Genomic DNA, 27,809 nt, shown 5'->3' with positions numbered 1-27,809 from the left:
CACTGAACTTTGCAGTGTTAAGAGTAGCGCTAGCAATTGGCTCATGCGGTGCTTCTTATTATTGGCGTTCTTTTACTTCCTTTGGTTTTATGGTTCAAATTTCATTGATCGAATAGTTTATTCCTTATCTTTAGCCTTAGTATAATAATGTTTTGTATCCCAGGCATCAAGATAGTTACATTGATTTCTGGTCAGCTATTACACCAGTTAAAGTGAAAAAGTAGCGCAAACTAAATGTTGTCACAACGGCAACAGATAAACCAAACTGAACTGATAAGTTTATTGTTTTCACTTTTATTTCAGTGACTTATTATAGAACGTTTTCAGCTCTGTGTGCTGCAACCGTTGTTGAAATCGAGAGTTAAGACTTAAAATGAGTTTAGATTCTTCGTTAGCGTGGCTTGACAGCTAATTACACTCTTTGATCAACCCGATAAAGCAAATCCTTCATTTCCCACTTTGTTATTAAACTACACGCTGTGTTTATAACTGTTTAATTACACTCACAATTTTGACATAGCAGGCGGAAATTTCCATGCAATTGAATTAAAGCTTTTTCCACTGCAATTCACACTAACGATAGTTTGGTGGAAGACGTCACACTCGCAAGAGCCTGGGCACTCTAAAATGAGGCAAGAAATGATTGGCCGTTAAAATTCGTCAACAAAGGCTTCAAATTTGTAAGACTTAAGTCAGTTGTTTGGGCATCGAAGAATATTTCACTTTGATAGAACATTACTGTAAAATCACAATTACCAAGATTAAACGAACACTTCAGAGTTACGATGTAAATTAACTGATCATGAGTCAAAGATGAAAACCGGATTGAAAACACGAACTTCAGGTACACTTTATGCAGGCGCCAAAATCGACAAACTGGTAAAGTAACTTCACTTGGAATAGAAACAATTTTAAGCATACAAATGTGAATTTCCTTTGGTTATCATCATAAAGCCTTTCCCTTCACTAGATAACTATCATACCAATAATTAACATTCAAACCTAAAAACAACATACAAATTAAATTAAAGGGATATAGAAAGATCACTTTTGAAAGGTCAATTAAGATTCAACCGCCAAAGTAGCTTAAACGTTTTAGGGGTGGTTAGAATTTTGAGCAAATGAAAAAGTACAGGTTTAGACAATCCAATTACACAAAGTACTGATATACTTCAACAAAACAATAATACCTCACCTTCAATTCTGAGGCTGATGTTTCTTCTTAATACCTCTCCATCTCTTCTTACCTCGCAGCTGTAATTCACGTTGTCCTCTGAAGTTACTTGAAGCTGAAATGTTATGCTGGTACTATTTTGAACAGTGACACCATCTTTTCTCCATACAATGTATGGAGCTGGCGCACCTTTCACTGGGCACCACAGTTTAAAGGTTCTGTTCAAAAATACATACTGCGTATTTGCAGCTTGATCCAACGTAGGATTGACTATATTAGATTTCAAAGAAAAAAGGGAAGTAATTGTTGGAATTATTATGGTGTATGTATGCAGAAAACCTTAGAAATAGTTTGGGAGGATAATTCGTATACATGCACATCAAAAAATATTCTAACTCTGACACAATTCAGTGTTCAGGCCAAAGTAACATACGGATTCTATTTGTATCCTTCCCCTTCCTTTGTCTCCGCCTGTCTCTCTGTGGATTTAAGGATACGGTAGACATTCGAGTGCCAACTTTTTATTTTTTTATGTTTTAATTTTTTTTTCATGTCAAACTAAGCATTATTGATTTCACTATAATTTCCAAGAACATTTTGGTGAGATATTGAAATGCGGACGAAAATCTGTTATCCGTCTGCGTTTAAAACTAGCATATGAATGGAGAAAGATTAAAAGGAAAAGAGTCCATAGGTGAAAGTAAAAAAGAAGCCTGGCTTTCAGCAAAAGAAGTAAAGAAATTCGTTGCGGAATGGCGAAATAATCTCACAAAGTGGATAAGGCCTTGTAGTTTTGGAAATTTTCGCTGCTCGCAGTCGATCAGCAACCATTCATTTTTGCCGCGGCGTCCTTAGGCGGCTTTTTAAGTTGAAAGAAAAAAAAATTGAAATCAAAATTGCCGTTCAGCAGAATTGAACTTAAGGTCTGTCACGGGTTACTGTTAAGTAGTTACCGCAAATCCTGTTTTTGCTAGGAATCTCCTGAGACTCTGCAGGACGCTTCTATGATTTTATTAGGGGTTGGCATTTTAAGTTTTTCCGAATTTTGACATAACTTGACATGTTTTCACCCAAAGACGTGAATTACCGGGAAAACCTTAGATGCATAAAACAATCTACGTCGTTTGCACGTGAAGGTGCATTTTTTTGAAGAGTCAACAGGGCATGTAAACTTTACTTATTGCCTTGTAATTTCGTCTGAGGACTCCCAATTAGTAATAGATAAATATCTATATGCATATATATAGGTATGTATTGATTTATTGAAAGAAACATCATGCCTGTTTCATTGATGGATCTGGCGGTATAAAATACGTCGAAGTCATTTTGTCGTGTACTTGTTTTGACAGGGCGTCAAATTCACATCTAGAGCATAACTCACAGATACTATGGTTATAAACTGAAAGGAATCGAGTTGATTTTGCAGTGGAAAAATATTTTAGACATATTAGAAACTATATTGTGGTAAAGCACGTAGCATATTCATCAACAGGATCGACATCTGTACTGACTTTGTACATGTAGTTATCTCGCAATAAAAAAGGAAGGCTCGCCACCTTTAGATAAAAAGAGCTCATAATAGAATAACTAGGTTCTTCATTGTTCTAAAACTTACCTTAAATTCTAAAACCGTTACTATTCGTTCTTTTTGGTAAGAGAACGGCTATTGCCCTTTAAACAACAGATGTTTCAATATCTATATATATATATATATGTACTAGTTATATTTTGCATAATTTATGGTGCGAATGTCGCGAGAAACTATTCAAAAGTGTTTTTTAATCTTTAGATGAAGAAAAGCCACAGAAATGTTTGCGATTTTGTGGTTTAACCGGTCTCGTTCTTATCAAAGTAAATCTGTTCAATATCATCATATATTGAAGATAGAAGGAGAAATTGCGCTTTTATCACTCTACTGCAAAAATTGCAGTACATCATCAAAGAACTGACAGGAAAAAAGATCTGTATGCGTTGCACGCTTTCTATATCACGTAAAAGAATAATTAATTCAGCCATTTTTTCAATCTCTCATCAGGACAGATTTTTGAAAAAGTCTTCTGGAAAGACTCCACAAAATCGAAGAGTTGTAAATTTTTTTTTTAAAGATTATGCCCGATACTCTGTGAATATAACTGTTCATCGTTCACAAACTGACATCTTCGTGTCTTTTTCCTCAAGTGCCATTTGACTTTCAAATTAACGTTTGAATAACTTACAAGGAATATGTTTCCCTTTCAGTAAAATTCGAATCTCCATTGTAAAATACCATTACAAAACATACACTCTTGTTTATTATTTCGAGGATAATACTACTATTTGTGTTTGTCGAAGAATTTAGACTCTTTTCTATGTCGATCAACTAGTCGATTAATTTGTTTAACTTTTTTCGTGTCCTTTGTTTCTCAAAAAAGGCACCTAACGATAACATAAAAATCGCAAAAATAGAGAAAACAAACTAAAATGATCGAATTATAGAACTTCAGAAGCTAGAATGGTTTAGGATAAATATTGTGGTAACAAACATAACAAAAATGATGTCATCGAAAGGATCGCCATCTGTCAACATCTAGGAAGCTTATGTCCTATCAACCAAAAAATTCTCTCTACTTTCAAATCTAACTTTTGTACTGTATAGCAAGCGAGAGAGATGAATTAAACTATTATGAAATAAGAACAGAAAGAAACGAAACTCTTATGTTTAGTACCTGAATGTTGATTGTCCCTTTACTCTGAAAGAATCTGATCGCATTTATCCGCATAAGCAGAAGACAATTAATTCACACAGAGGTAAAGGGTTTTACAGCTGTTTTAACTGTTGCTATTTAATAAATTGAGAGTTTTAAATAGACAAAAAATTTCCATCACGTAATTTCTTAAGTCCACGTCTACCTCAAAAGAGGAACTGAAATAAGGTTTATTTGTTTTTGTTTTTGTTTTTTTTCTTCTTCTCCCTTTTCTCTTTGAGCAGTTTTAAAAACTAATTTATATAATGTTGTGATGAACTGAATAAACTGACTAAATTATATGACTAACGTGACTATTCATCGGCAACCAACGCTTTTATTATTTCATAACAGTATTTGACTTTCAAATCCAAATTATGCCAAATTTTTTACCCTAAATACATTTGTTTTTATTTTCATGAACACTGACTTACTTTTTTGAACCGAGAATCCAAAACTACGGATCTCATCTCAAAAGCATTTTCATTTTCTTCTTTTATCAACTTCTCGAAAACGAAACTTATTTCCACGATATAATGTCCCTGGATTGAAAATGACCCGTCAGTGGAAAGATAAATATGTTATTTACCGACTCATATCAAACTCATGGGGTACAAATAGTCTTAACATGAATGTAGTGACCACGCCCACTTCAACACCCCACTCAAATCGAGTGTAATTTTCGAATGTTTTACCATCGTGCGGATTCTCTACGGACAAAGCACTCAATGTACCTCTGAAATATTAAACTATAATATTGTGGCTTTCTATTTCGCTAATTTTCTAACTTGAAGGTAAAGTTTTTCCCTCGTCATTTTTACCTTTTCTCCGAGCGGTTGCGTGAAATTAACAAGGCGTTTTTGATCAAAACACGAGCGAAGGGTCTCGGGCGATATCTCTTTTACGCAGGCGCAAATTAAAAATGTACCGCCAGAATCAAAATGAGGAACAAATTTCCTTTGTTTTGATATGTAAAGTGTCGAACAAAAAGCAGATTTACCTTCGTCAAATGGCGTTTCAAAACAGCTGTATCTTCCTCCTTTTGATTTTTCCTGTTTTGTAAGCGTGAAAGCAGTAGGAGAGGGATCGGGAAACTCAGAAAGCGCTTCGGGAATTAATCTGCCATCGTTTACTTACAAGATAAACAAGTAAGATTTGTGAAGTTCATTGAAGTATGAAGTCTAAATAAATGCCTTTTTAAAGCTTGTTTGCTGGATTTTTCGTAAACTTCCCTGATTAATTTTTCGTTTCAGCTTACTAGTCTATACTATTTCAAAGCAATGTCAAGACGAAGACGGAGAACCATGAGTCGGTCCTTTCAACAATCGTAAACAAAGTGTTTGAGCAATCAGGTATACGAGGTGTAATAATCAATAGCCGCATATCAGAAGTGTTCAGAAAGAAAGTATTCTGCCTTCAGAAAGCTGTCAACAAAGCTAATAATCGTGGCGGAAAGCAATTAAACGGGCCCTCGGTATCGATTTAATATCATATCGATCTCAATATCATACAGTTTTGTATCTTTCTTCCGTGGATTCGCCTTTCTAAGGAGGGTGTATGTTGAGAATTCATTGCAAAATCGCTTTGTGTTTTTTAATTTCCCTCTTTGACCTGTCCGCCATTTTGAAAATTCGTAACGGAGAGCATGCGCATTACGTGGGGTTAGTGGTTGCGTACACCTGGAACCGAGAAAAACAAATGTTCGTCGCTTTGGGGAAAGAGTTTGATAATAATAATAACTTTATTCATGTGTCAATTATAAAAAATAGCAGTAATGAAACCACTAAGTAAGGACACAACAAAATAGTTTAAATAAAATAGTAAATAGCTAAAATATTGATATTCGAATAATTTACATGTAAGATATGTACAGATTCTATCTCTAAACTAGCTCACTCTCTCTACTACTCTCCAATAAATAGCTAAATATTAATGTAAGAATAATTTACATGTAAAATAAGTAAATCTCTCTCTAAAACCCGCTCACTCTCTCTACCCACACACTCACGATTGTAATTCATCCATTCGCAATATAAATAATTAATTAAATTATGTTTATAATTAAATGAGACTGAAAATTTGCGGTCAGCAGAATTAGGCCAGGGCACCTTGATTCCCCGACGATAAAAGACGGGGGGGGGGGGGAGAAAATCCGATTCTAACAAAAAAAAAAAAAAAAAACATATCTAAGAATCATGCGCTGCAAACCAAGCAGTCCACACAGCCACCATCACCCATAAGCATTTCCAAATCCAATCCTCTGACTGCCCTCTTAAAACCCGCTAGTGAATGCAAAGTCCTAATACGGGAAGGTAGCTTAGCCCATAGCACAGGTCCTAAATACCTAAGGGAATGCTTGCCATAATGAATAGAGTTAAATCTTGGAATAGCAAATTCTTTAACTCTTAAGTTATACACTATATGATTTGTTGAAAATAAATCTTGTATATAACTTGGTGCTAGCTTAAATTTTAGTTTATACATGATGGTCGCAATATCTTGCAATCTACGGTTCATTAAGGTGGGCAATTTAGCCCATTCTAGCAACTGCTTATAGTTAGTATTCCAGTCACAGAAAACTGCCCTAAGACCCCTCTCCTGGACACGCTCCACTTTTTTTGCATCACTTCCCCTACAAAAATGCCATATTGTACTGCAGTATGTCAAATAGGGCAAGACTGCAGCCTTATACAGTTGCAGCTTAGCAGTGGTTGGAATCAAGTTGCGTAACCTTGTCATTACTCCCACTCTCTGACTAACTTTTTTACAAAGCTCACTTATATGGTCATTAAAAGTCAATTGAGAATCGATGTTTACACCTAATAATTTAATGTTCCGATAGTGGGCGACTTTATTACCGTCTATGTCAATATTGATATTGGCATCTTTTTGCCCGCTAATGAGCATGCTACCGTATTTGGCAAAGTTTCCCTGTAAACAGTTCTCTTTGTACCAACTTGTTGCTGCAACTGCACTCTCCTGTAATCTTGTTTGGGTTAACTCGACATCTTTACTTGCTTCGAAAAACTGGTGATCATCTGCATACATGGAGATATTCGACTTCATTACATAAGTCAGATCATTCTGATAAAGATTCCACATCAAAGGCCCAAAGGAAGAGCCTTTAGGGCACCCTCTTTCCACCTTCCTCCATCCACTCGTTGTATTCCCTAGCTTCACTCTTGCTTGGCGATTTTCAAAATATGATGCCATGAGTTTGAGGCTGACATCATCAAAACTGTATGCTCTCAGTTTAGCTAGCATGAGTGGTGGGTACAGACAATCAAAGGCCTTACTCATGTCAGTTGACAACACACCAACACACTCCCCATTGTCCAATGAATGCCTCCAGCTCTCAGTCAGGTATAACAGGACAGTCTCGCAACTGTGCCTCTTTCTATATGCAGTCAGATGGTCACACAGGCGATCATTATAATGACCAGTGATTTGGAAAGAAAGGAGTTGCTCAAAGATTTTATTGATAACAATTTGCACAGTTACAGGACGATAGTTTTCTTTTTGCAGTTGATCATCTTTCTTGTGAACTGGGGCCCATTCTCCTTTCTTCCAGTCAGTTGGCCAATACCCCTGCTTAATGCAGATGTTAAACAGATTGGCAAGTGGTACAGCCAATTCACTAGCCCCAGATTTTAGTGCTTTTGGGGGGATTAGGTCCCAGCCCATAGCCTTGTCTAGCTTCAGCTTTTTAAGCCTGTCCTTCACTTCACAGGGTTTCACGCTTCGGAAAGAGAAGAGCTGACTATTATCGTGGTTAGCCGCCCTTATAGCCATCACACTGCTGTGATTGTCAAAATCACCCAGAGAGCACTTATTTGTATCCAGTTGGCCAATACCATCAGCAATTGTTGCAAAATACTCCCCAAAAGCCTCAGAGATGTCAACCTTATTGCTACTAGCTTAGCCATTAATATTAAGTTTAATGTCTAAGACTTGCCTACATTTTGACTTTGATGACAGGAAGGGCATGAATGTTTTATAAAAGTCTTGTGGTTTGTTCTTGAGATCCTCGGCTTTTGTTTTCCAATAGCTCTTTATTGCTTTCCTACGCAGTCTAGTCGCCTCATTTCGAAACTTTTTAAGATTAATCAAATCCTCTGGAGCATTTGTCCTCCTGTATCGCCTAGCGGCCCTGCGTCTTGCCCGTATTGCCTCCTTCCACTCTGAGTTCATATATGGCACATCCTGATCTCTAACACGCATTTGTTTTAATGGCATATGGTCATTGACAATCTCCGTCAGTAGTGTACTTATAAAACCAACCCGATCCTCCACACTATCAAAAACTTCCCCAACATGCCAAGGTGCCGAATTAAGATGTTCTTGAAATTTCTCCTCATCAAAGTTCTTAACTGAACGGAATTTGATAATTCTGGGCTTGACTTTAGCTGCTTTGTCTTGCATGAGAACATACACCAGTGGGTGGTCACTAAGACCCGGTTCATAAATCCCACTCTGGACAAATAACTGTGCTTCATTAGTCAAGATAACATCAATGAGGGTCTTGGTAGTCCTACCAGCCCTTGTTTGAATCCTTGTTGGCTCTGTAATCATACACTCAAGTCCATGGGTCTCCTCTATATCAATCAACAACTTGCCTTTAGGCCTATCAGGGCGGAGTCTATCAAGGTTTAAATCCCCTAATAACACGAATGCATGTCCCTGCAGTGAAGCCCAGTTACAAAAGTGATTAATCTCCTCTTCCAGTTGAAATTGATACGTGTTTACAAGAGATTTGGGAGGGCGATACAAGCCAGCCACAATAACACGTCTCCCTTTGAGTTCAACGTCCAAAACCAATGATTCGACAGTTTTGTAGCTAGCAGGAACTTTTAACCGTTTGCAGATCACGTTAGATGACGCATAAGCCAAGAGACCACCTCCTCCTTTCTTCCTGTCACTTCTGTAAAGCTGGTACCCTGATATAGTAAATTGTACATCGGGATAAGAAGAGTCAATTTTGGTTTCACCAATGAACATCACTTGAATTCTTAACTTTTGTATAATTTCCCTCATCTCTTCAAATTTATTCTGATAGCTGTTGATATTCAAATGTGCTATCAAGAAATTAGAGCTATACTTCGCTCGAGCAGCCATAAAACTTGCAAAATCACGGTCCTGAGAGTCAATCAGATCTGTATAATCCATGAAAGCTGGTTCATTCACGAATAAATCTTCAAGAGTGGTGTTACCAATTCCATGAAATGGTAAAAGGTTATGCGTGGAGATAGTTATGCACGCTGAGCAGACCCAAGTCTTGATTGGCAAATTCTGAATTCGTTTGTACTCGCTGGGTGTCACCTTCGCACACTTTATGTGACTTAGCCCTTTACAACAATCACAGAGTACAGCCCGATGATTTCTTGCCAGCGTTCTTGAACACACACTACACTTAGACTTTTCCGAGGGCCCGGGGTTCGGAGACACATCCCCGCTTATTGCCACACGAGTTATCTGAAATGTGGAGGTTGAATTTGGATACTGCTTGATCCTTCCCACGAGATACCTCGCGCCATGTGACTCGAACCGACCAACACGACGAAGGCAGATAACCGAGTTTAATTCCGCTCGAAAATTCGTACTGTTCGTCAGTTGTGTCATTGGAGCTTTTCCAACCCTTTCCGCCGTCATTTGTGATGAATAAGAAGTTCTTTGCATGATTAATATGGCATATAAGGCCAAAATTGTCGGAGGACGAAAAAGGGCCGCCATCTTGACTGACCAACCGCTGACCCAAAAATGGGGGGGATATGGGGAGGTTCTTAGAGTTTAAATCTCCGTTAGAGGGCAGGGTTTTCAAGTTTACCCCACAAGGACCTTCCTCAGCCGGTTGATAGTTTACCATCACTTTCTCTTTTTTTCTCAGTTCGTGAAGGGGGGGTATTTTACAATTTTCTGATCTGATCGGTTCTAGGAGCGGGCAGTCCTGCTTCTTCCCTTACCGCCCAATCTCCCACCCTCCTCTCACACACCCACACACCCACACAAGCTCACAGCGGGTGATATCCGTCAGGTGATGAGTTGTGTTATATGTAGATATCCATTTTTTGTCCGCGGGGGACAGCGTGTTTAAAGCCTTTCTCATAGATCACTACTACTAAGGTTGACCTTACAAATGACTTATGTAAATTTTTACTCCTCAAATCATTTTCGTTGTTTGCGTAAAATTGGTTTCCAAACAAATTTGTTATCACAAATATATCATTGATTGGGTTATAACTCTTGACACGCGGTCTAAACACCATGGGTATTTTTCACTCCTTTGCAAAATGACTTGGAAAGGTATTTATTGGCATTTTAATTAATAATCCTCATGTTCAGTCATTTAATGCCTGGATTCTCCTAATTTTTTCGGTGAACAAAATTTAAGCATAGTTATGAGTTCTTGTAAAGTAAACTTTTGGTAAGTTCTTTCAATTGGGGCTTCCACATTAGAAACCGAAAGAATTCAGGGAGCGAAAGCTGAATTAAATCCCCTCGTTTCTTGTAAAGTTATCTCTTCAGTTAACCATGGGAAGAGAGATAAGATGTAGAAGCACCATTACGAGCAAACGAACAAATTCTACCGACTAACCGTGACTTTCCATGTCATTTCGTGAATAGCATTACCTTTGAATAATCGTAAATAGAGGCGGACAATACTTTTCGATAGATCATTTGACTGGTTCTTAAGAAAATGTAGAGCAATCTTCGCTGTCTAAAGTAAGTGTGAAGTGTCAAAAGCAAGCCAAGTTCTCTTTGGGTTTGCATTACTGCGCTCTGTGATTGGTCCAGAAAACTTGCACCATCCTCTCAACCAATCAAATCTAAATTAAAAGCTAGTCGCGAATTGGTCAGTCGCGTTTGCCCGCGCTTCAGGCAATGTACTTTAACCCTTTAACTCCCTGAAGTGATTACCAAGTAACTTCCTCCTCTAGTATCCATATATTATACAGCAAACAGGTAATGAGAACACTCAGACTCATCAGGTACAATTTATTTCCTTGATTGAACACCTAACTCTCGTAATCAATTAACAAGGTAATGTGTAGTAGCTAGAGGGGAGAATTGACAATCAGATCTTGGGAGTTAAAGGGTTAATTGTCACCTTTATCAATCACTAACCGAGTTCTGGTTTCTACGCTGATTGCTCCAGAGTGGTCAACGAATTTTTAAGCGTTGCGCATGGAAAGTTTCCAAATACAAAATCGTGTCATAATCAACTGATGCCGAGAAAGAGGCATACTGTGATATCATTTACGAATAACCTCATAAATTAAACGGTTTACAGTTTTGTTACTTCTTTTTACTTTTCTTGCTCGACTTTGTTTCAGGCTTGCCAGATTTCTTAGATGCCTTTCTATACAGATAGTACAAAATCACTCGAGCCAGGAGCGGCCAAAATCCTATTTGCAGCAGTAACTTTGGATCGAACAGCGACTTCCTCTTAATGGACATGAGCTCGGTGGTAAAAATTAGTACAGAGTCAGCTATGTGTGAATAGAGCAAAAATAAGAAAATGTTAGGATTTGCTGTTAATTCAGTAACGTAGAATGATATTAATATCATGTTTGGCAGAAAGATTTCTTTATAACCCCATACTATTCTAAAACAAATCAAAGTTGTAGTCCTAAAGGCAAAATGTTGTTTCTGCCATTATTTTCTTTATACATAAACTATCTGCATAATGAAGAATGGGGCTGCACAGAAATCTTGCAAAGAGAACGAAAAGGAAAGGCTTCTTAACCATTCCCATTCTGTGTTATAACAAGAAATTTAAAAGAAATTTTTTCCCTATTTGGCTATTACCACATATCCAACAAATATTTCGCTCGTGCTTGGTCAATGACTTATGCCCAATAAAATAAGTTATAGCTTGCAACACAGGATTTACATATTGCATGTGCTCAGAATTAAAGACAAACAAAAAATGCTAAGTTCTAAATATTTCAAAAAACTTTAAACTTGGTTGAAATGTCATCATTATTTTATCAAATTGCCATTACAAAGAAAATATGAGCATTTTCCAACTTGTTGGAAATTTCTTATTCTAAGTAAAGAAAAATGTCAATTTGGGGATAATTAGTTGATCCAATGCTAAATTCTCTGAACTAACATCATAAGAATTGTATGGTTGACAGTAAGGAGAATTACAAATTTGATCTGGGAGTTAAAGGGTTAAGAAAACTTCCCAAATATTGCTTGTGTCATAAATTAAAACTTGCACTTGCACTCAGGCCATCTTCTGTATTTATAGGCCCCCTTAGTTCCTCCATGGTCATTGTTACAATCCACATTTACTTACCAGGAATAACATTCTGAATTCCATGAGCTCCGTACCCTAGGTGAGGAGGGATGATCAATTTTCTTTTTTCACTGCAAAAAAGAAAAAGCAGAATCATAGACTATTAAAAAATATCAGCCTAAGCACCGCTTCTGTAAACTCATTTGAGGGAGCGATCAACCAAAAGGGTTTTTGAACTTATTTGTGGAGAATGAACAATGCGAAAAGGATGACGAGAAAGGCAGTTAAGACAGTAAGGGGCTATGAAGTCAAAAGGGAGTTTTACTTTAAAAATTGCCATGCCAATTTTGTTGTCAGTTATGCCTGCAAATAGCTTGTTTCAAATGAATAGAACTTGGAAAATAGTATCCATCCATGGGCACAATTTTTTGCACCCCAGCTTGTCGCTTAGAAGTAAAATTTTAAGCAGGTATTTTTTTTTCACTTGAGGAAATCCTGCAAAGCCCCCCTTTAGAACGATTCCCTCTCTCAATGGTACTAATTTCTAATAACGAATGTCTGCTCATAACGAAAATCTCTGACCTCAGCCATTTTTTATTACATAGAAATTCTAAAACTTACCCTATGCACATTCCTTTTATACCCATCTCCCAACCTGTAAACAAATGAATTAATAAATAAAGAAATAAGTAAAAAAGTTATAAGGAGGAGACTACTTTTAAATTGGTGAACATTCTGTCACTGCACTTTACATGAAATGAAAAATTGGGAAATCTTAACATCTCTAAAAGGGCTTTAACTGGGAGCTTTTAAAAATGTATAACTAAACAGACAATAGAAAAACTAAAAAGTCCTTTCTTCCTGCAGTTTGAACACAGTAATTAGTCACTGTCCTTTTTAATTTCAATGAAGCTCACTTCATTAGATATCACAAAAGGTTTTTTATGTAATCAAATCCTCAAGCATAATTGACTGACAGAGGATAAAGAGGTGCCTTATTGAAAGGTGATTATTTTCTAGTTTTATTAGCTTTCAGTCTTTTCTTCTTTATAATTTTTATATCTTATTATGCACATGTGCATGACTAATTAAATGTCATATAGTTGTAAGTCATACTCTGGTAGCTAAATAATTCACAAATTGTAAGTCAAGAGAATATTTTATATACATGACATGAAGAATTGGGAAATCTTAACATCTCTAAAATGGTTTTAATTGGGAGATTTCAATAAAATTATTAGAAACCAGATAGTAAAAGAAGTTAACATGTTGCATTTTGAACAATTTTTCATTTGAATAAATTGAAGTATTGACAATAACCTAATTTAAAGTTGTGGTTTCTGGACTTCGTGTTCTTTTGTGATTGGTCAAGAACACTTGCTCCATCTTCTCAACCAATCAGATTAAAAAATCAAAAACCGATGGCCACAAAGCTCATTTGAGTGTTTTCATGCTTTATTCAATTTACTTGTTGTTAAACTGAGTTCTCATCAGCTTATTATGATATTTTTTTTTGCTCTAGGGAGCAATTGACTGATAACTTTGGCTTAATGGCTTTATGAATCTGAAATTAAATCACCCTAATAGTATGGCAAAATAATCAAAGAGGTCCTGGAGCGAGTTACCTTTGATAACCTTTCTTTTGCCCAACTGGAACTCAAGTGGCTCCCTTCCTTTTGCCAGGGATGAGTTGGACATTTGTCCATTCTCCAGTGTACCCTAAAAGAGTTCATTGACAAATTAAGGAAATTCAAACATTTGTGATAGCTACATCTTTAATAAGAATTGAGAACAGGTTTTTACTTTGTTGTTGTTGTTTACTTTGTGTTGTTGTTGTTTACTTTGTGTTGTTGTTTTTTTTATTTTGGCAGTTTATTTTTGTCTGTTTGTTTAGGCAGTCTAATTTCAAATGATAATAGAAAGCTAAAGGGAGAGGATGCCAAAATCTATTTATTAATAACAGCTTGGCACGCAGGTGACTAAAACAATTTTTGCTTCAAATTCTGGTTAGAAAAATGTAAGCTTGTGAGAACATCCTTCCCTTAGGAATTCCCTGTAATGCTTTCAAGTAAGAAGCAGACAAAATGAAGTCATACATGTGCATACTGTAAAGTGAACAGAAACAATGTTGCCATTGATCTGCTTTGTCCTCACAGGTAGCAGGCTTTTACTGAAATGGAAAGGTTACATATATATAGAATACTTCATGGAAAGTCTGTCCATGTGGCAATTATGCACAAGTCAGCAGTATAAAATATTCAAGGAGTGAGACTTCTGATATAAAACCAATAAGTGCAGACAGATAATGATCACATATTTACTAGCTCTACTGGAAGCTTCTTAACTAAAAAAGAATTAAAAAACTCAAAATTTCATCTAGATTAATTAGTCTTCATTTTTGCATTCTTTCCTGATTAGTGTGAAAGTTTCTTTAATTTAAGAAATTAAATAACTGCATTCTGTGCAAACCCTAGAGGGAATTTAAGTAATGTCTTTAATCCCTTGGATTTGATTTTGCCCCCTCACTTAATTATATTTACAATACTCATCTAATTTAACACAATCTACTTGATTATGTCCATTGCCCACCAGTTTCCAAATTTGGCAATAAAATAGTTCATTGAAAAGAACACCAAAAGCCATCACAGATCAGACAACATTCAGATTACTGTGCAGACCATGTTTTCTTGCTAAAATTATAGTGGCCTGTACTTTTTTTTGTATAAATATTTTGAGAATATTCTTAACATGTTGTGTCACTCATATTCTACTGAGTTTCAACACCATACTTTGAATGAAAAATCTAGTGAATGTTTTAATGAGACTGTAGGAATTTCCCCTCTCAACTCCATTTTGTTTCCCTTGCGAACTGAATTCGCAGTTTTCTGGGAATTCCTAGGAATTCCTAGGAATTCTCAAAAATTCCCAATTATGCAAATGACCCTTGCATACTGAATTCCCAGTTTTCTGGGAATTTCTGGGAATTCCTAGGAATTCTCAAAGATTCCCAACCATGCAAATTAGCTCTGATTTAAAAAGCTTGGAATTACTGGGAATTTCTGGGAAAGGAAGACTCCAGTTTTGTGAGGACTTGGAATCCCTAGGAATTCCTAGAAATTCTCAGCTTTACAAACTACCTATAATTTAAGAAGTGTGGAACTCTTGGGAATTTCTGGGAATTGAATTTGAGGCAATTTTAATACCCTGAGGTCCACATAAATTCTAAGAAATTCTCAATACCTTGAATGTGAAGGTTTTAAGAAAAAGAGTAATTTCAGAGGCTTAAAACTTTGGCTCAATAAAAGGTATGCTATACAAAACTTACCAAGAGATATACATACATGTACATGTACATGTTTATAACTTAAAGATCATGAAATTTATTACTCAAACTAAGTTTTAGTAAATCTTTACATTAATATGGATTTTCTCATGAACCAGCTGTCAGTTATGTTAAATGGAAATTGCTAACTTCCACAATAATTAACAATAATTACATTGTTATCTTACTTCCCTAACCTACATTACTGGTTGCCTTTGTTAGAAAACCTTGGAACAGTCAAGTTCAGTTGCCTCCAGAGACTTTTTGTTGACAATACTTTTAGTAGAAATTTCATGCCTTAGACAAACAAATTCAACACCAAATTAATCTTTCTTTTTTCATGATTGTTGTTGCTGCTTTTTTTTTTCAGTTTTTTGCTCTATTTTCATGACTAATTGCTGTAATTTGCTTTGCTGTTTTTATTCTTACAAAACATTTTTGTAAGAGTTCCAATACTTGTGGATCATCCACACACTTTGCAAACATTTGGCATGCAGACAAGACAGAGGTATCAATGTTCCCTTTGAGGAAAAACACCTTTTATATGACGTCTTCAATTTACTTTATTTGAAACTCTGATCTGAAAATATTTGTCAACAAGACTTGTTAGTAGTGAGAAATACCAACTAAGTTTCCTTTCATAACTTAATTTCTTAAATGTCCCAATCACTGGATCTCCCAAAAAACATTACATCTTTTTATTTTTGGTGCAAATTACAAGTCCTTCTTTATATAAAAATGAAAAGCGCTAGTCACACTTCAATAATAACAGCTCTTAAGTTTACTTGTTGTTCTTCTCTGTCTGTCAGCTATCAACAAAATTGTTTTATACTTCGGGCAGTGCATAACTATTTGTGGACCAGAGTTCCAACGCACCTCTGTAATCGCATATAGCTACTTCTGTCTCTTGTACAAATGTTTCTCCTTTGTAAGACGCACTCTACTCTGTTGTCAATACTGCTTTAAGTTCAGTGGAAACGACTGACTGAGGAATCGAGATGGCGGTGTTGGAACGTGTTGCTGAACGCTTTCTACGGTCAAGCTTTGTAGATTTAGGTACTGGTACACTGGGATCATCTATGTATCTCTTACACTTCCGAATGTGGTATCCTTCTTTTATAAATATGAGGGTAAAAGACGATTTGTAGTCGCATTTAAAACAGTGATTGGCTTGTGTCATTTCTCACCTTTGCCATTAACACAACTCAAGTGAGTTTCGAGTCTTTGTTTCCTCGACAACTTTCGGCCACAAAACGAGCATTTGTAATACGATCGATTCTTGTCGATTATTTCTACATAGAGTGAGCTCACATCTTTATTTATATCACCAAGCTATCCATCTTCTAAAAGCAGAGAACCGGTCGGAGAAGTCAGAATAAAGTTGGGCACTTCTCCTAACACTGCAATCGGCAAGCCAGCGGATTCTCTCTGCTAGCCAATGACAAGTCCTAAAAGATCCACGTGATCATGCCCGTGATCAGAAACAAAGAAGACTCCATTTGGCGCTCATCTTTGAATGTACTTTTCATCGGTTGATCGCTTTTCTCAACTGTTTTGCTTAATATAACATTTCTAAAGATAGCTTTTATTGTGGTTCAATGGGAAAACGAGAATAGCGTGAGTGTTGTAAAAGAAAAGAAAGTCGTTGGCGCCGTGGAGTTAAAAGAAGGGACGACAGTTGACATATTGACTGGTACAAACAAGGGTCGAATGGCCGTCTGTAAAGCTACGATTTTGAAAGTTTGTGGTGAGTAAAAATTGCGATATTCGTTACGTGATCAAAATCTTATAAAAGAATAGATGTAGCGGGTTGAATTAAGCTTACATAACGCTCGGCGCAACTGAAACTAGAATAATTCTGAGAATCGAATCGGTCACTTGCATGCCGCAGTTTCTTAAGCTTATTATGCTTTACAATGAAATAAACCTATCAGTAAGGTTTCAAGATTCCTCTAGTCACGTTTGGGAACATTCAAGATTCAAAATAGGAACTGTTATTAAACAAACCTTAGTACATAAAGAAGCCCTCCTTGGTAAAAACAAAATAATGTATTCAGCCCTTTTTTAGTAAAATCCATGAGGGAGATGTACTAACTCCAATATGAAAGTCACTCAATATAACAGAGATTTCTCAATTTGAGAATCCAATGAATGCCCTTTTCCTCATAGCCATCTTAAAAGCCTGGTCTGAGCTTTAAAGATACATATTTTAATATATTATTTTTTTTCAAATTCAGATGTCAAGGAATCCAGATACAAAATGGTCAAGGTTCTTGTTGACATCCTCATTCAAGGCCAACTCATTGTGAGCCCAGGAAAAAAAATACAAACAGTACAAACAGCAGCTAAGTTTGCAGTTTAGGATAACTTCATTCTAATTTATTGTTACGGTTACAACAAGATTTTAATCAAAAAATCAATTTTATTTGTCTGTAATTAGCCCCTTCGCTCCCAAGAGTGCTTGGTTTTCAAATATAACTTAAGATATTGTATTTTATGGAAAAGAATCAACAGATTTTATTCACAATTTGTGTCAAACCAAATTTAATGATTGATTAGAACTATTTTATATGAATAGCTGTAATTGAGGATTAATCCGTATGAAGTTTTCAAGAAAAGAAATATAAATCAAATTCCATCCTAATATTACCACACATTGATGTTAATAATTAATCAAAAATATTTTACATGTAAGCCTTAAATTAAGCTTCTAAATAAATTTCATTGAATACTTGAATTTTAGCTGGGTTTTTTTAATTTAAAGTATTTATTTTATATCATTAGCCTCAAATTTTTGCTTAAAATTCCCAGTAATTCTGAAACATTCCTAAAAATTCCCAAAAATTCCCAGAAATTCCCAGAAATTCCTAGGAATTTTTTAGATTTACAGCTTTTCAGGGAAAGTCATTGGTTCTCTGAGTTGGAATTCCTAGGAATTCCAAGTCCTGTTGGCTATAAACTTGGAATTTCTGGGAATTTCTGGGAATTTCTGGGAATTTCTAGGAATTTCTAGGTTTTTAGAACCAGAGTTGTTATGGTTGGGAATTCCTAGGAATTCCTAGGAATTCCCAGTCCGAATTTACCGTGAAAATTCACACCTTTATTCCTAGGGATTCCTAGGAATTCCAAAAGCCATTTCGCAAGGGTTGTGTTAATTCAACAATATATACACAGTCAGGTATTTAAACTACTCTTCAGAAATGCACAAATCATACTTTTTCTCTAATACATATTACAATTAAAGTCTTGTGTTTATTGAATTGGTACATGTATGAATATAATTCATTGTTACATTGTATGAGTTACATTGTATGAGTTACGTTGTATGAATCACATATGAACCAGTTGCACCCATCTATTGAAGAACAGTCTACAGATTTCTAATAAGATCTATGCTTTTAAGTCCTTACAAATTATATTTCATGTAAACTAGAAAATCAAAGCCATGATATTAACCTAATCACTGCTGCCAGGAGACGAGATTTGTAATAAATTACTAATTTCTAGCATCACTTTAGACCACCTGTCGTGACTCTCCTTCTCAAATAGCCCAGACTATTATGTAGTGTGCATATATTTGAACAAAAAAAGCAAAAATGTTCTTAGTTATTTAATTTTCCACTTTTCCTCCATGAGGAGCGCTTGAAAAAATATTATTTTGAATATCGATGAATTGAAATACCGCGATAAAAGGACAAAAATAAAATCGCGTGATATTTTAGTATCTTTCGCCCGCGAAGGACCAATCTTCTCGTTCACATCTACCACAGAAGTGTTATCATCTGGCATACACAATACATATCAACAGTTTAATCGATATTTCAACAACAACCTCTAGCTTAGCCACTTTTGGCTAACAATCGAATATGGATTTTTTTTCAGTATAACATATTTTGCCATAAAGTTCACCCAAAGTCCACCCGTACGTACCGTACGACTATGCAAAGTTTCTAATTTTCTCGACTGCATAACAAAATCCGCGCGGGTATGTTATCGCGACAAATTTCGTGAATTTTCCCTCAAATAATACCAATTTCACAGACTTTATAAATGCTCGCTTTTTTTTTCGAAGAAAGATAAAATCCAAATTCAAAATTGCAGAAATTAGCACTCGATCGATCACAAAGAAATACTACCGGTAATTTAAGCGCAAGAAGCTTGTCTGAGATTTCAATCTCTTCACATACCTCAACAATAGTTTATAGATCCTTCTTCTTTTTGGCTCCAGCAGCATACCCACATGAAAAACAAAAGTACCACAGAACAACAATCTTAAGTTGTTCTTCATTGGAGATCATTATCCAATTTACGCGATCTTTGAGTGTACTGAAATGTCGGCTGTAATCTAATCGTGGCAAGCGGAGGCAGGCGCACTCTTCTTGCACTTCGAGAAAGCCTGGGAATGAACCTCAACTCAATATGGCGGACGAAGAGAGCCCAGAAGAATCGGAGAAAAAAGATTGACTCTCTATCGCATCCAGAAGTGATGGCTCTCTTTGGTGAAAAAATTTGGGGAACATAGTGGAAGATCCACTCTTTATATATATATATATATGTATAATTTTATATGCCTTTTAATAAACTTCCAGCTGTAGTTGTCATCCAAAATGCGACAGTGCATCACTTAAAGAAGGCAATACAAAGACACATCTCACTTAAACTCTCCAGGGAAGGAGGTCTGCATATTGTCTCTTGGTAAGTGGATAAGGAATCAAATGATGTCAAGTTTACATAGTATGGTTTTACATAGTTTTATATTTCTGATTGATGTAATCTGTAATAGCCCCTATACATTGTACTTGCAAAATCAACATATCAGTCCACTGCATTGTGTGATTGATACATATTTATGTTTTCCGCCATGAAAATTTGATACTGAATCAAACAATATAACCTAATATTCATTTATTTGACCATAAGCCAACCATTAAGGAACTGTCTTCTCATTAGCTTTCTGCTTGAAAACTTGTCAATATTCATAGTACAACACTCAAGGTGGTAGAGGGTTAGATATTAACTTTAACTGTTCAACTTATACACAAATCTAATACCTCAATAGAGATGATGGAATTGAAATGTTTACTATCAAATAGCATAACAGCTGATCAGTAACAAAGTAGACCTTTAAGGGAATAATTAATGTGTATCGGAATACTCCAATGACGGCAAGCTATAACCCACCAATAACTACAAACCAAGGTGCTATTAATAGTGACATATCAACTTTCGACCTTAACACCTGATGAAGGTGTTGATGGATTAAATGGATGTTGATCTATCAATTAGCCTGACTCTGACATCATGAGACAAACAGTTTAACGTTTGTTTACCAATACACAAATCATAATGTAATATAATTTTGTAATTAAAAACTAATAGGAAGTACATTTGGAAAACCTATTGGTTGTCATTTGAAGGACAGAAGCTAACAGAGAATCATCAACCTCTCACATAGTAAGTCAACAGTAGATGTAGTTATGTAGTATTAAACAGTATAATAGTTTGACCCTTTTACCCCTTAGACTGACCAACATCTAATTTCTCCTTACAGTTTACTGAATCAAACATTAAGGTCATGAGAATTAAATAATGATCAACAAATACCAGAGCTCTTGATTGTTAAGCAAAATCTCCATGTCAGCACCGTAGGAAATGTATAGAAAACAGCACGGAGAATATGCGCACTGATCTTTGGGTGTAAAGGGTTAATTATCTGGGTGAGGGGCTCCTCTGCCTTTTTACCTTCCACTTTTCTTATTTTTAAGTTATAGCCATTGAATATATGGTGGTAAGGTGGTGACAACTTTGCTTTCCATAGTTTCATGTCTTTGCACCCATTTTCCTATTAACTTCCTTTGATAACTGCAAGGTGATTTTTAATGATAAATAATAGATCTTATATTCATCTGAAGGTGTTAGACTCCTTATAAAAATTAATGTACTTCTTTTCTTTGCAGAAGTCTGTAAGGAAAATGAAACTCACAAGATTCTACCTGAGGCAAAACATAGAACCCTTGAGCAGTTTATGCATATGCATTGGTATTCTCCCAGTTGGCCTTGACACAAGCAAATACAAAATTTTGATTGGCAACATTCTAGGAGAAAGTAAGTTCTGTTTTGTTTGTTTTTTAGATGCTTCTAAACAAGTATCTTTGTTTTACGAGGGGCTAATGTACGTTTCCTGAGTCCTCGTTCCCCTGACCATCTGCCATGTCCATTCAGCTATTTAAGAGTGACATTGACCCTGGTAACAAGATTGACGACACCTTTGTGACCTAATATTTTTTTACGCATTAAAATACTCAAAGGGAGGCTTTTGGCTGTTCTCATATTTTTTCTTGTAATTGTTTTGTAGCCATGGAATTTTGTGAGGTGAAAAGTGTGTTTTCAAGTTGTGGTGAGTTACTAGTAATCCTAGAGCTCAGTTCATGTATCTAATAATTAAGACACATTATTATATCACTGGCAGTGCCCATGGGAAGTATAAAGCGAATTCTGTGTTCTTTCTGTAGAGCATTTCCTAGAAGTACTTTAAAAAACAGATGAACTGAAAAAGACTGACTGGAATCAAGATTTCTGTTTCTTGCATATCGGTATTCTCTTCCTACAGTTAAGGAGTTATGCCTATTTTGATTTTTTTGTTATTCCCTATAGCCTGGACTGTTCCCCCCTGGAAGTCAACCCCTTCTAGTACTGGTAAACTTCAAAAGTGGTGACGGTCAGGGGGCAGACATGTTCACAGCTTTCCAGAGACTGCTCAACCCTAATCAAGTGTACAGCCTCTTAGAGGGAGGCCCATTATCAGGGTATGTTAAACTCGCTCCCCCTCTATATCGAGACGAATTCCCACCCGAATTTGTTGAGGTTACACAGAAGTTGTTTACTTAGTAAGAACTATCTCCTTAGACTCTTGTGTCCACGAGAATTGACCGAGGCAAGGTAATGAGTGGGAAATTGAATGAGATTCCCAGCTTACATGTATTCATCTCTCTCGTGATTTCTATAGCAGCTAGAAAATGAGTGGGAAATTGAACGAGATTCTCAACTTACAGGTAATGATCTCTCTCGTGTTCTCCACTGGGGAGGTGGTTACTCTGGTGGCGAGAGTCCTGTATCGCTTCTCATGGCCGTTGATCAGGCACACGAAGTGTTTCTTGATAGATGGTGTGTCATGTTTGATTTAGCGGACACTAATGTTCCTGATACAATGTCAAACGACAGTGCGCTTGGCTCGATGGGAGGAAGAGAAGACGATCCTAGTATTTTTACCATGAATAATTACTTTGGCATCGGAATTGGAGCTGAGCTTTGTTTAGATTTTCATCTTCAGAGGGAGGAAGAAATGATAAATTCCATAGCAGGTGAGGATACAAGGGAGTAAATTTACAGGTTACAAAATTAGTCGTAGTGCATTCGATTGAAGAAAAAGAGTGTTGATTGCGAAAGCCATTGGATGGTAACAAAGGTTCCATAGTCTTCTGAGATGTATTGTTGTTTCATCTTTACTGCGTTTAATGTACTCAAACTCCGGATAAATTTTAACCTCCGTTGAAAGCTCTTTTGAAAAGGGATAGGTTGAAAAACCCCCGACTTTGTGTTTTGCAATTTATTGTTAGTGCGACTGTGTTTAATCTCTAGTTCCCCCTTTTTTTTTTGGTTTCTTTTTGTTTCAGGCTTCATAACAAAGGAGTTTACTTTAGAGCAGGTATAAAGAAAATGGTCAAAGGCTACTCGCGGACATTTACTCAAGAGGTCGAAATAGAGGTGATTAATCTGTAGAACGATGGTATTGAATGGCTGATCACAATAAAAGGGGTGTACCACTGACTATAAGACCTCTTATTGCCTTTTGTTTACCCTGCCAGCGGGCTCATGTTTGGTTTTCACCATACTGCCCCTTTTCGGGCACAGCCGCATATTTTACCATCGACAGCTGCCCATAGAAAAAGGTTATTGAAACCCCTGTATCAGAATTAACTTTCTTAGCATCGAGTGTTGGTCCAAATCATCATCGTCTGTCAGTTGTATTCAACTCTTAATGATTGCATGTATATCAGTTGCACAATTTTTTATTTCGTGCCCCAATCACACCTGAGCGTTTTGTTTTGGCGTTTTGCGGTGCTTATTTGCCTTTCGTCCTCTTTTACTTTCTAGAGACCAGTATCTTATTTACTTCCTTTTCGCTGCAGATTGATGGCAAAAAACTTGACTTACCAACACTAGAAGGAATTGTAATTCTGAACATAGGCAGGTAAGTAAAAGCTGGAAATTGAGGTCAATCAAATTAATTCGAATTAATTTTGCAGTGGTTAGATTTTCAATTTAGTTGCAAGAAAATCGCTGAACATCGGCTTCAACAAGTAATTTTAAGCTGCACAGTTTTTATGCCCGGTGGAAGTATGATTCGTGTAGTTCAACATTATTTGTTTCATCATGATCTGATTCCTTTACGGGAACGAACAACCTTTTAAAATTTGTCTCACTCACATCACGTGGCTTCGCAGCAGTCCCCAACTATTATCTGGGAGGCCCGGGTTCGATTCTAGTCGAAGTCTGAATTTTTAAGGCTTCTTTTCTGAGATTGCTTTGATAGCAGCTGACCTGCGACTATCACTTCGTTACTTGTAAAGTCTTTTATTCTTTTGTATAAATTTTGCGCTTTAACTTTTTTTTTTTAAATTTGTTTTCCGGCCAGTTGGGGAGCAGGCACAGATGCATGGGGACCAGACAAAGAAGATGTATGTAGTACTTCATGAATTTAGTGGTGATATCTGCTCATATTCTTAGCACCAAACAACTGATAAAATAACCATGACATGTTGTCCCTAGAAGATGAGGTCTGGAAAAGACTCAAAGATTCAGCGCATTAGCTATAAAGAAGTCAATAAGTACGAAGAGTAGAATTGTCCAAACCGCCAATAGCGCGGGAAGTAGCAAATGACCAAACCACTGTTGGTTTTAGTTTTGCCCGTGATTGGTTCAGATAGTGGCTTGAATTATCTGGACCAATCGCAAAGCGAAGTTAAACGAAATAAATGCAATCCCGGATTCCTTTTCCACACACAATTGAAATTGCTTGAATCTTTTTTGCAGGGTCATTCCCCAGCTTGTCACTTTGACGGTCTTGTCGAGGTGGTTGGACTTCAGGGAGTAATGTACCTAGTGAGTCAGAATCACCACCATCTTTACCCTTCACACCCTAACATCAGCAGGCATATGCACCATACTGTTCTCTCCAATCTGCTCCGCCTATTTTTTTTCTACTAACTGCCACAATTTTTGTATCCTGCCTTTTCCTTTCTTCTTAAGTATTTACATAGGAAACGTTTTTATTTAGCGATAAAAATGGTGCATTAGTTCTTAATTGAGACGAATTCTTTATTGAAAGGGTCAGATTCAAAGTGGAATCAGGACTGGTATTCGGCTAGCACAGGGAGCCCAGGTATAGATGTCTGGTTCTAATCCAGTAAATAACATATTGAAGCCATAAGTTGATTATCCTCGTACTATTCTCTTGTTATTTCTGTTTTTCACGTTACTATGTTCCCACCAGTGGCGTAGCGTCATTTTTCCCGGCATATTTACTTTATAAAATCAGTTGATAAAAGGAACTATCTTGTAATACCACCCCTTCCCTCTCCTCCCCCCCCCCCCCCACACCGACGCAGAACCACAGTTTCTTTAGAAATTTACCTATTCATTCATCCGCTTCAATGCTTTTTTTTTAATTGATGACAATTATTATTACTTCATTACAGACCAACATCAAATTAAAATCAGAGATGCCCGTACAAATAGATGGTGAACCTTGGATGCAGCCTCCTGGAAATGTGATTGTACGGCCCATACTAACACAGGTATTTACAGAAAACTGTGTAACGACGCTGTAAAAGATTACTGTTTGGGGGAAATGAAAGGCTTGTGATTGGACTTTCATATCTCAGTGTTAAAAATGCACCTAGAACATCCCGAAAAATCAATTTAGTTTTATCTTTTTACCTGAGAAACTTTTTTATTATTTTTTTTGTCAACATTTACATCTAAGAATTCAAAACGTTTATAACCGGACGACTTTGGTTCAAAATTCTTTGGAGAGTTAAGAAAATATTGCTAGAACCCAAACGGCCATCGAACACTTCTCGAAATTTCATCGTAAGTTCACTTACTTTTTTCTTTAGGCGCTGATGCTATCGAAGAGGAAGGTTAAAGTAAAAAACAAAAGGAGACCCACAAGTTCGTCTCGCCCTCCTGCAAGCCCCAGCGCAACAGGAACTATTTTTTATGATGATTAAACACTTACCCCGGGCTTATGGCAGCTTAATTAGAAACCATACTGGATATTTTTTCCAGCTCTGATTTATACTTAACTTGGTAATCTTGTAAAGTTTGATCCAGTTAAGTATTGCTTTAGCCGAGAAAATGTAATTCGAAATTGTAAAGGAAATTACTGTCATTTGCATCGCTTTGGGTTTACGCTGTATTGTAAACAGTGCAGACTAAAATTCCATCTTTATAGTGCATTAAATTGAACCAATTGTGAAACTCTACCAGCACGAAATGCATGCTGGTTGAGAAATCACACGAACATCACGTGCTCGTCATATAGGCTGAAACAAGGAGAGCGGCTCAGTCCTCACCATTCGAACCTCTTCAGTGTACATTACCATTCGTGCTATTGGAGTCAATTTCTATCACCGGCCATGATTTGTTTATCGAAGTGGTATATAATGATTCTGAACTAGTCTCGGCCACATTCTGTCTTTCCCCGTTCCGCCCGTAAATGCGCAAAGGCGTTGTAGTAGACGCTACGTGCTAACGAATCAAACTCGTAACCTGGTATTCCATAGTCGTATGTAGGAAAAAAAGGGTGGCGCGAGATTTCTAGACGAATCACAGTTTATTAAAGATTTCATGCTTAAGAAAAAAGTGAGAAGAATACAATTAACTAACGCAATTTCAGATAGGAATGAAAACACTTGAGAGTCGACGATACGCGTACCCTGGTGTTCCACAATCGTATATCAAAGGCGCGAACTAAAATGTTGAAATCTCTGTCTCGAGGTGGAGTTGAAAGCTTAGCTTGTCCGGTAAATGGAGTTTTTACAGAAGACACCGGTGAATTTGAAGATAATATAAGTTCGAGTATATTTCAAAAGAATGTTGTATTTGTAATTATATGTAAAAAGTGGTTTAACTGCAGAAGTATTCATTAACAAGCTAATATGCATGAATGCCTTCTATTGATTTACCTTTTCTCCATATGTTTCATTTTATAAAATGATCAGTTCATGTAGATGTGTTGTGAGTGAATTGAGTTTGTGAGAAAACGTTTTTTTTTGTTTGTTTGTTTTTTTGTCGTTAAAGGCATAGCTGGTGATTGGCTCACGGTAAGAGGAGAGAAGAGTAAACTGAGAGAGCGAGCAAAAATCGGCGAGGTTCTGGGAAGGCATGTCACCTTCCTTCATTCTAATTAGATTTTTCTCTCACTTACCCCACGTTTATGCTCGTCCTCACTGTGTCAGGCTTCCAGAGGCAAGGTTAGCTGTGAAGCATGAGGAAGAGCGTAGAATGGAAGGGAAGATTTTCCGGTTTTCTTCTAGTGAGTTGTACAGACGTTAAGTTCGTTTAGTTAAGTTAGTTTCACTCAGGTTTCTGGCTCGATTTACTCAGGTTTAGCTGAAGGTCTCTTTCAAATTTGGTCATAATTAGCTGTGTAGCTCTACATGTTACAGCTAAGGACTAAAATTCATGGCGAGTCGACACCCTAAAAGGCAGAACAAAGGGTGGTGCGAGATTTCTAAACCAATCACAGTGCAGTAAAGATTTGATATCTGAGGGTTTTTGAAATACTAACCTGTCACTCGCACCCACCCTTGGGGGAAGTCTTTGGACAGAAAATGTAAAAATTAAAAATGTTTCCTAACCAACCGGAAATATATATCGGTTACCCCTTATTTTACATGGGGGGGGGGGGGGTAACCAAAAACCTCAAGAGAGTCGCGTCAAGGAGATACATTATGGTGTCAAAAGAAAACGGTTCAGCTTTTTGGAAAAATTCAAACTGAATAATTCATTAAAGCAAAAAGTTCAACATTATGAGAGATACAGAAAGCAATTTTGTATCAGTTTACTTGTCACAAGTCATTGTGGCACATAATCCACACTGTGGATGAACCTGAAGCGTGACTTAGAAACCTTTAATATAGAGTAAATTGAGAACGGACTCATGTGTAAGGTCTTAAAAGTGTTTTATTGAAGTCTTCGTTAACGTTTTACAGTAAATCTTGAACCCCTGTTCGTAACTCTGTGTTAATTCCCTCAAAAAGCCACTTACACATTCAAGTTATT

General features: G+C 36.6%; 3 protein-coding genes and 2 long non-coding RNA genes across 5 annotated transcripts; 4 read left to right on the top strand and 1 right to left on the bottom strand.

The window, feature by feature from the left end:
• Positions 1-4,790: 4,790 nt before the first annotated feature.
• On the top strand, positions 4,791-11,696 carry LOC149053584 (uncharacterized). Its single transcript, XR_016185707.1, has 3 exons — positions 4,791-5,045; positions 5,151-5,249; positions 11,229-11,696. It is a non-coding gene; the product is annotated as an uncharacterized LOC149053584 (long non-coding RNA).
• On the bottom strand, positions 10,186-19,845 carry LOC149053582 (uncharacterized). Its single transcript, XM_089203117.1, has 5 exons — positions 19,649-19,845; positions 13,765-13,858; positions 12,761-12,794; positions 12,200-12,270; positions 10,186-11,384 (listed from the first exon to the last, which is right to left on the bottom strand). Exons 2-5 carry the CDS (start codon positions 13,835-13,837, stop codon positions 11,191-11,193), a joined length of 372 nt encoding a protein of 123 aa, XP_089059243.1. The 5' UTR covers positions 13,838-13,858; positions 19,649-19,845; the 3' UTR covers positions 10,186-11,190.
• Positions 16,649-18,554, top strand: LOC149053583 (uncharacterized). The gene is made up of 2 exons (XR_016185710.1): positions 16,649-17,208; positions 17,699-18,554. It is a non-coding gene; the product is annotated as an uncharacterized LOC149053583 (long non-coding RNA).
• Positions 19,846-19,864: 19 nt separating the features above from the next.
• On the top strand, positions 19,865-22,390 carry LOC149053581 (uncharacterized). Its single transcript, XM_089203083.1, has 5 exons — positions 19,865-20,156; positions 20,879-20,915; positions 21,419-21,566; positions 21,817-21,858; positions 22,116-22,390. The coding sequence occupies exons 1-5, from the start codon at positions 20,029-20,031 to the stop codon at positions 22,175-22,177; spliced, it is 417 nt and encodes a 138-aa protein (XP_089059209.1). The 5' UTR covers positions 19,865-20,028; the 3' UTR covers positions 22,178-22,390.
• Positions 22,194-26,788, top strand: LOC149053580 (diacylglycerol kinase theta-like). The gene is made up of 4 exons (XM_089183342.1): positions 22,194-22,325; positions 22,468-22,822; positions 23,135-23,225; positions 25,640-26,788. The coding sequence occupies exons 1-3, from the start codon at positions 22,194-22,196 to the stop codon at positions 23,170-23,172; spliced, it is 525 nt and encodes a 174-aa protein (XP_089039468.1). The 3' UTR covers positions 23,173-23,225; positions 25,640-26,788.
• The last annotated feature ends 1,021 nt before the right edge of the window (positions 26,789-27,809 follow it).

This window comes from Pocillopora damicornis, chromosome 1 (genome assembly GCF_964200805.1).
Source record: "Pocillopora damicornis chromosome 1, jaPocDami1.2, whole genome shotgun sequence".
Lineage (NCBI taxonomy): Eukaryota > Metazoa > Cnidaria > Anthozoa > Scleractinia > Pocilloporidae > Pocillopora > Pocillopora damicornis.
Note: the sequence above shows the minus strand (reverse complement) of the source record. Positions and strands in the feature narration are given on the sequence as shown.

Excerpts from the sequence above, each read along its gene's own strand:
- LOC149053580 (XM_089183342.1), top strand. The coding sequence starts at position 22,194 with ATGTTCACAGCTTTCCAGAGACTGCTCAACCCTAATCAAGTGTACAGC. Across the intron at positions 22,326-22,467 it reads TCCCACCCGAATTTGTTGAG|CAGCTAGAAAATGAGTGGGA; the intron begins GTTACACAGAAG and ends TGATTTCTATAG. Across the intron at positions 22,823-23,134 it reads AATGATAAATTCCATAGCAG|GCTTCATAACAAAGGAGTTT; the intron begins GTGAGGATACAA and ends TTTTTGTTTCAG.
- LOC149053582 (XM_089203117.1), bottom strand. The coding sequence starts at position 13,837 with ATGTCCAACTCATCCCTGGCAAAAGGAAGGGAGCCACTTGAGTTCCAG. Across the intron at positions 12,795-13,764 it reads CAAAAGAAAGGTTATCAAAG|GTTGGGAGATGGGTATAAAA; the intron begins GTAACTCGCTCC and ends ATTTGTTTACAG. Across the intron at positions 12,271-12,760 it reads ATAAAAGGAATGTGCATAGG|TGAAAAAAGAAAATTGATCA; the intron begins GTAAGTTTTAGA and ends TCTTTTTTGCAG.
- LOC149053581 (XM_089203083.1), top strand. The coding sequence starts at position 20,029 with ATGCCTTTTAATAAACTTCCAGCTGTAGTTGTCATCCAAAATGCGACA. Across the intron at positions 20,157-20,878 it reads GGTCTGCATATTGTCTCTTG|GACAGAAGCTAACAGAGAAT; the intron begins GTAAGTGGATAA and ends TGTCATTTGAAG. Across the intron at positions 21,859-22,115 it reads AAGTGTGTTTTCAAGTTGTG|CCTGGACTGTTCCCCCCTGG; the intron begins GTGAGTTACTAG and ends TATTCCCTATAG.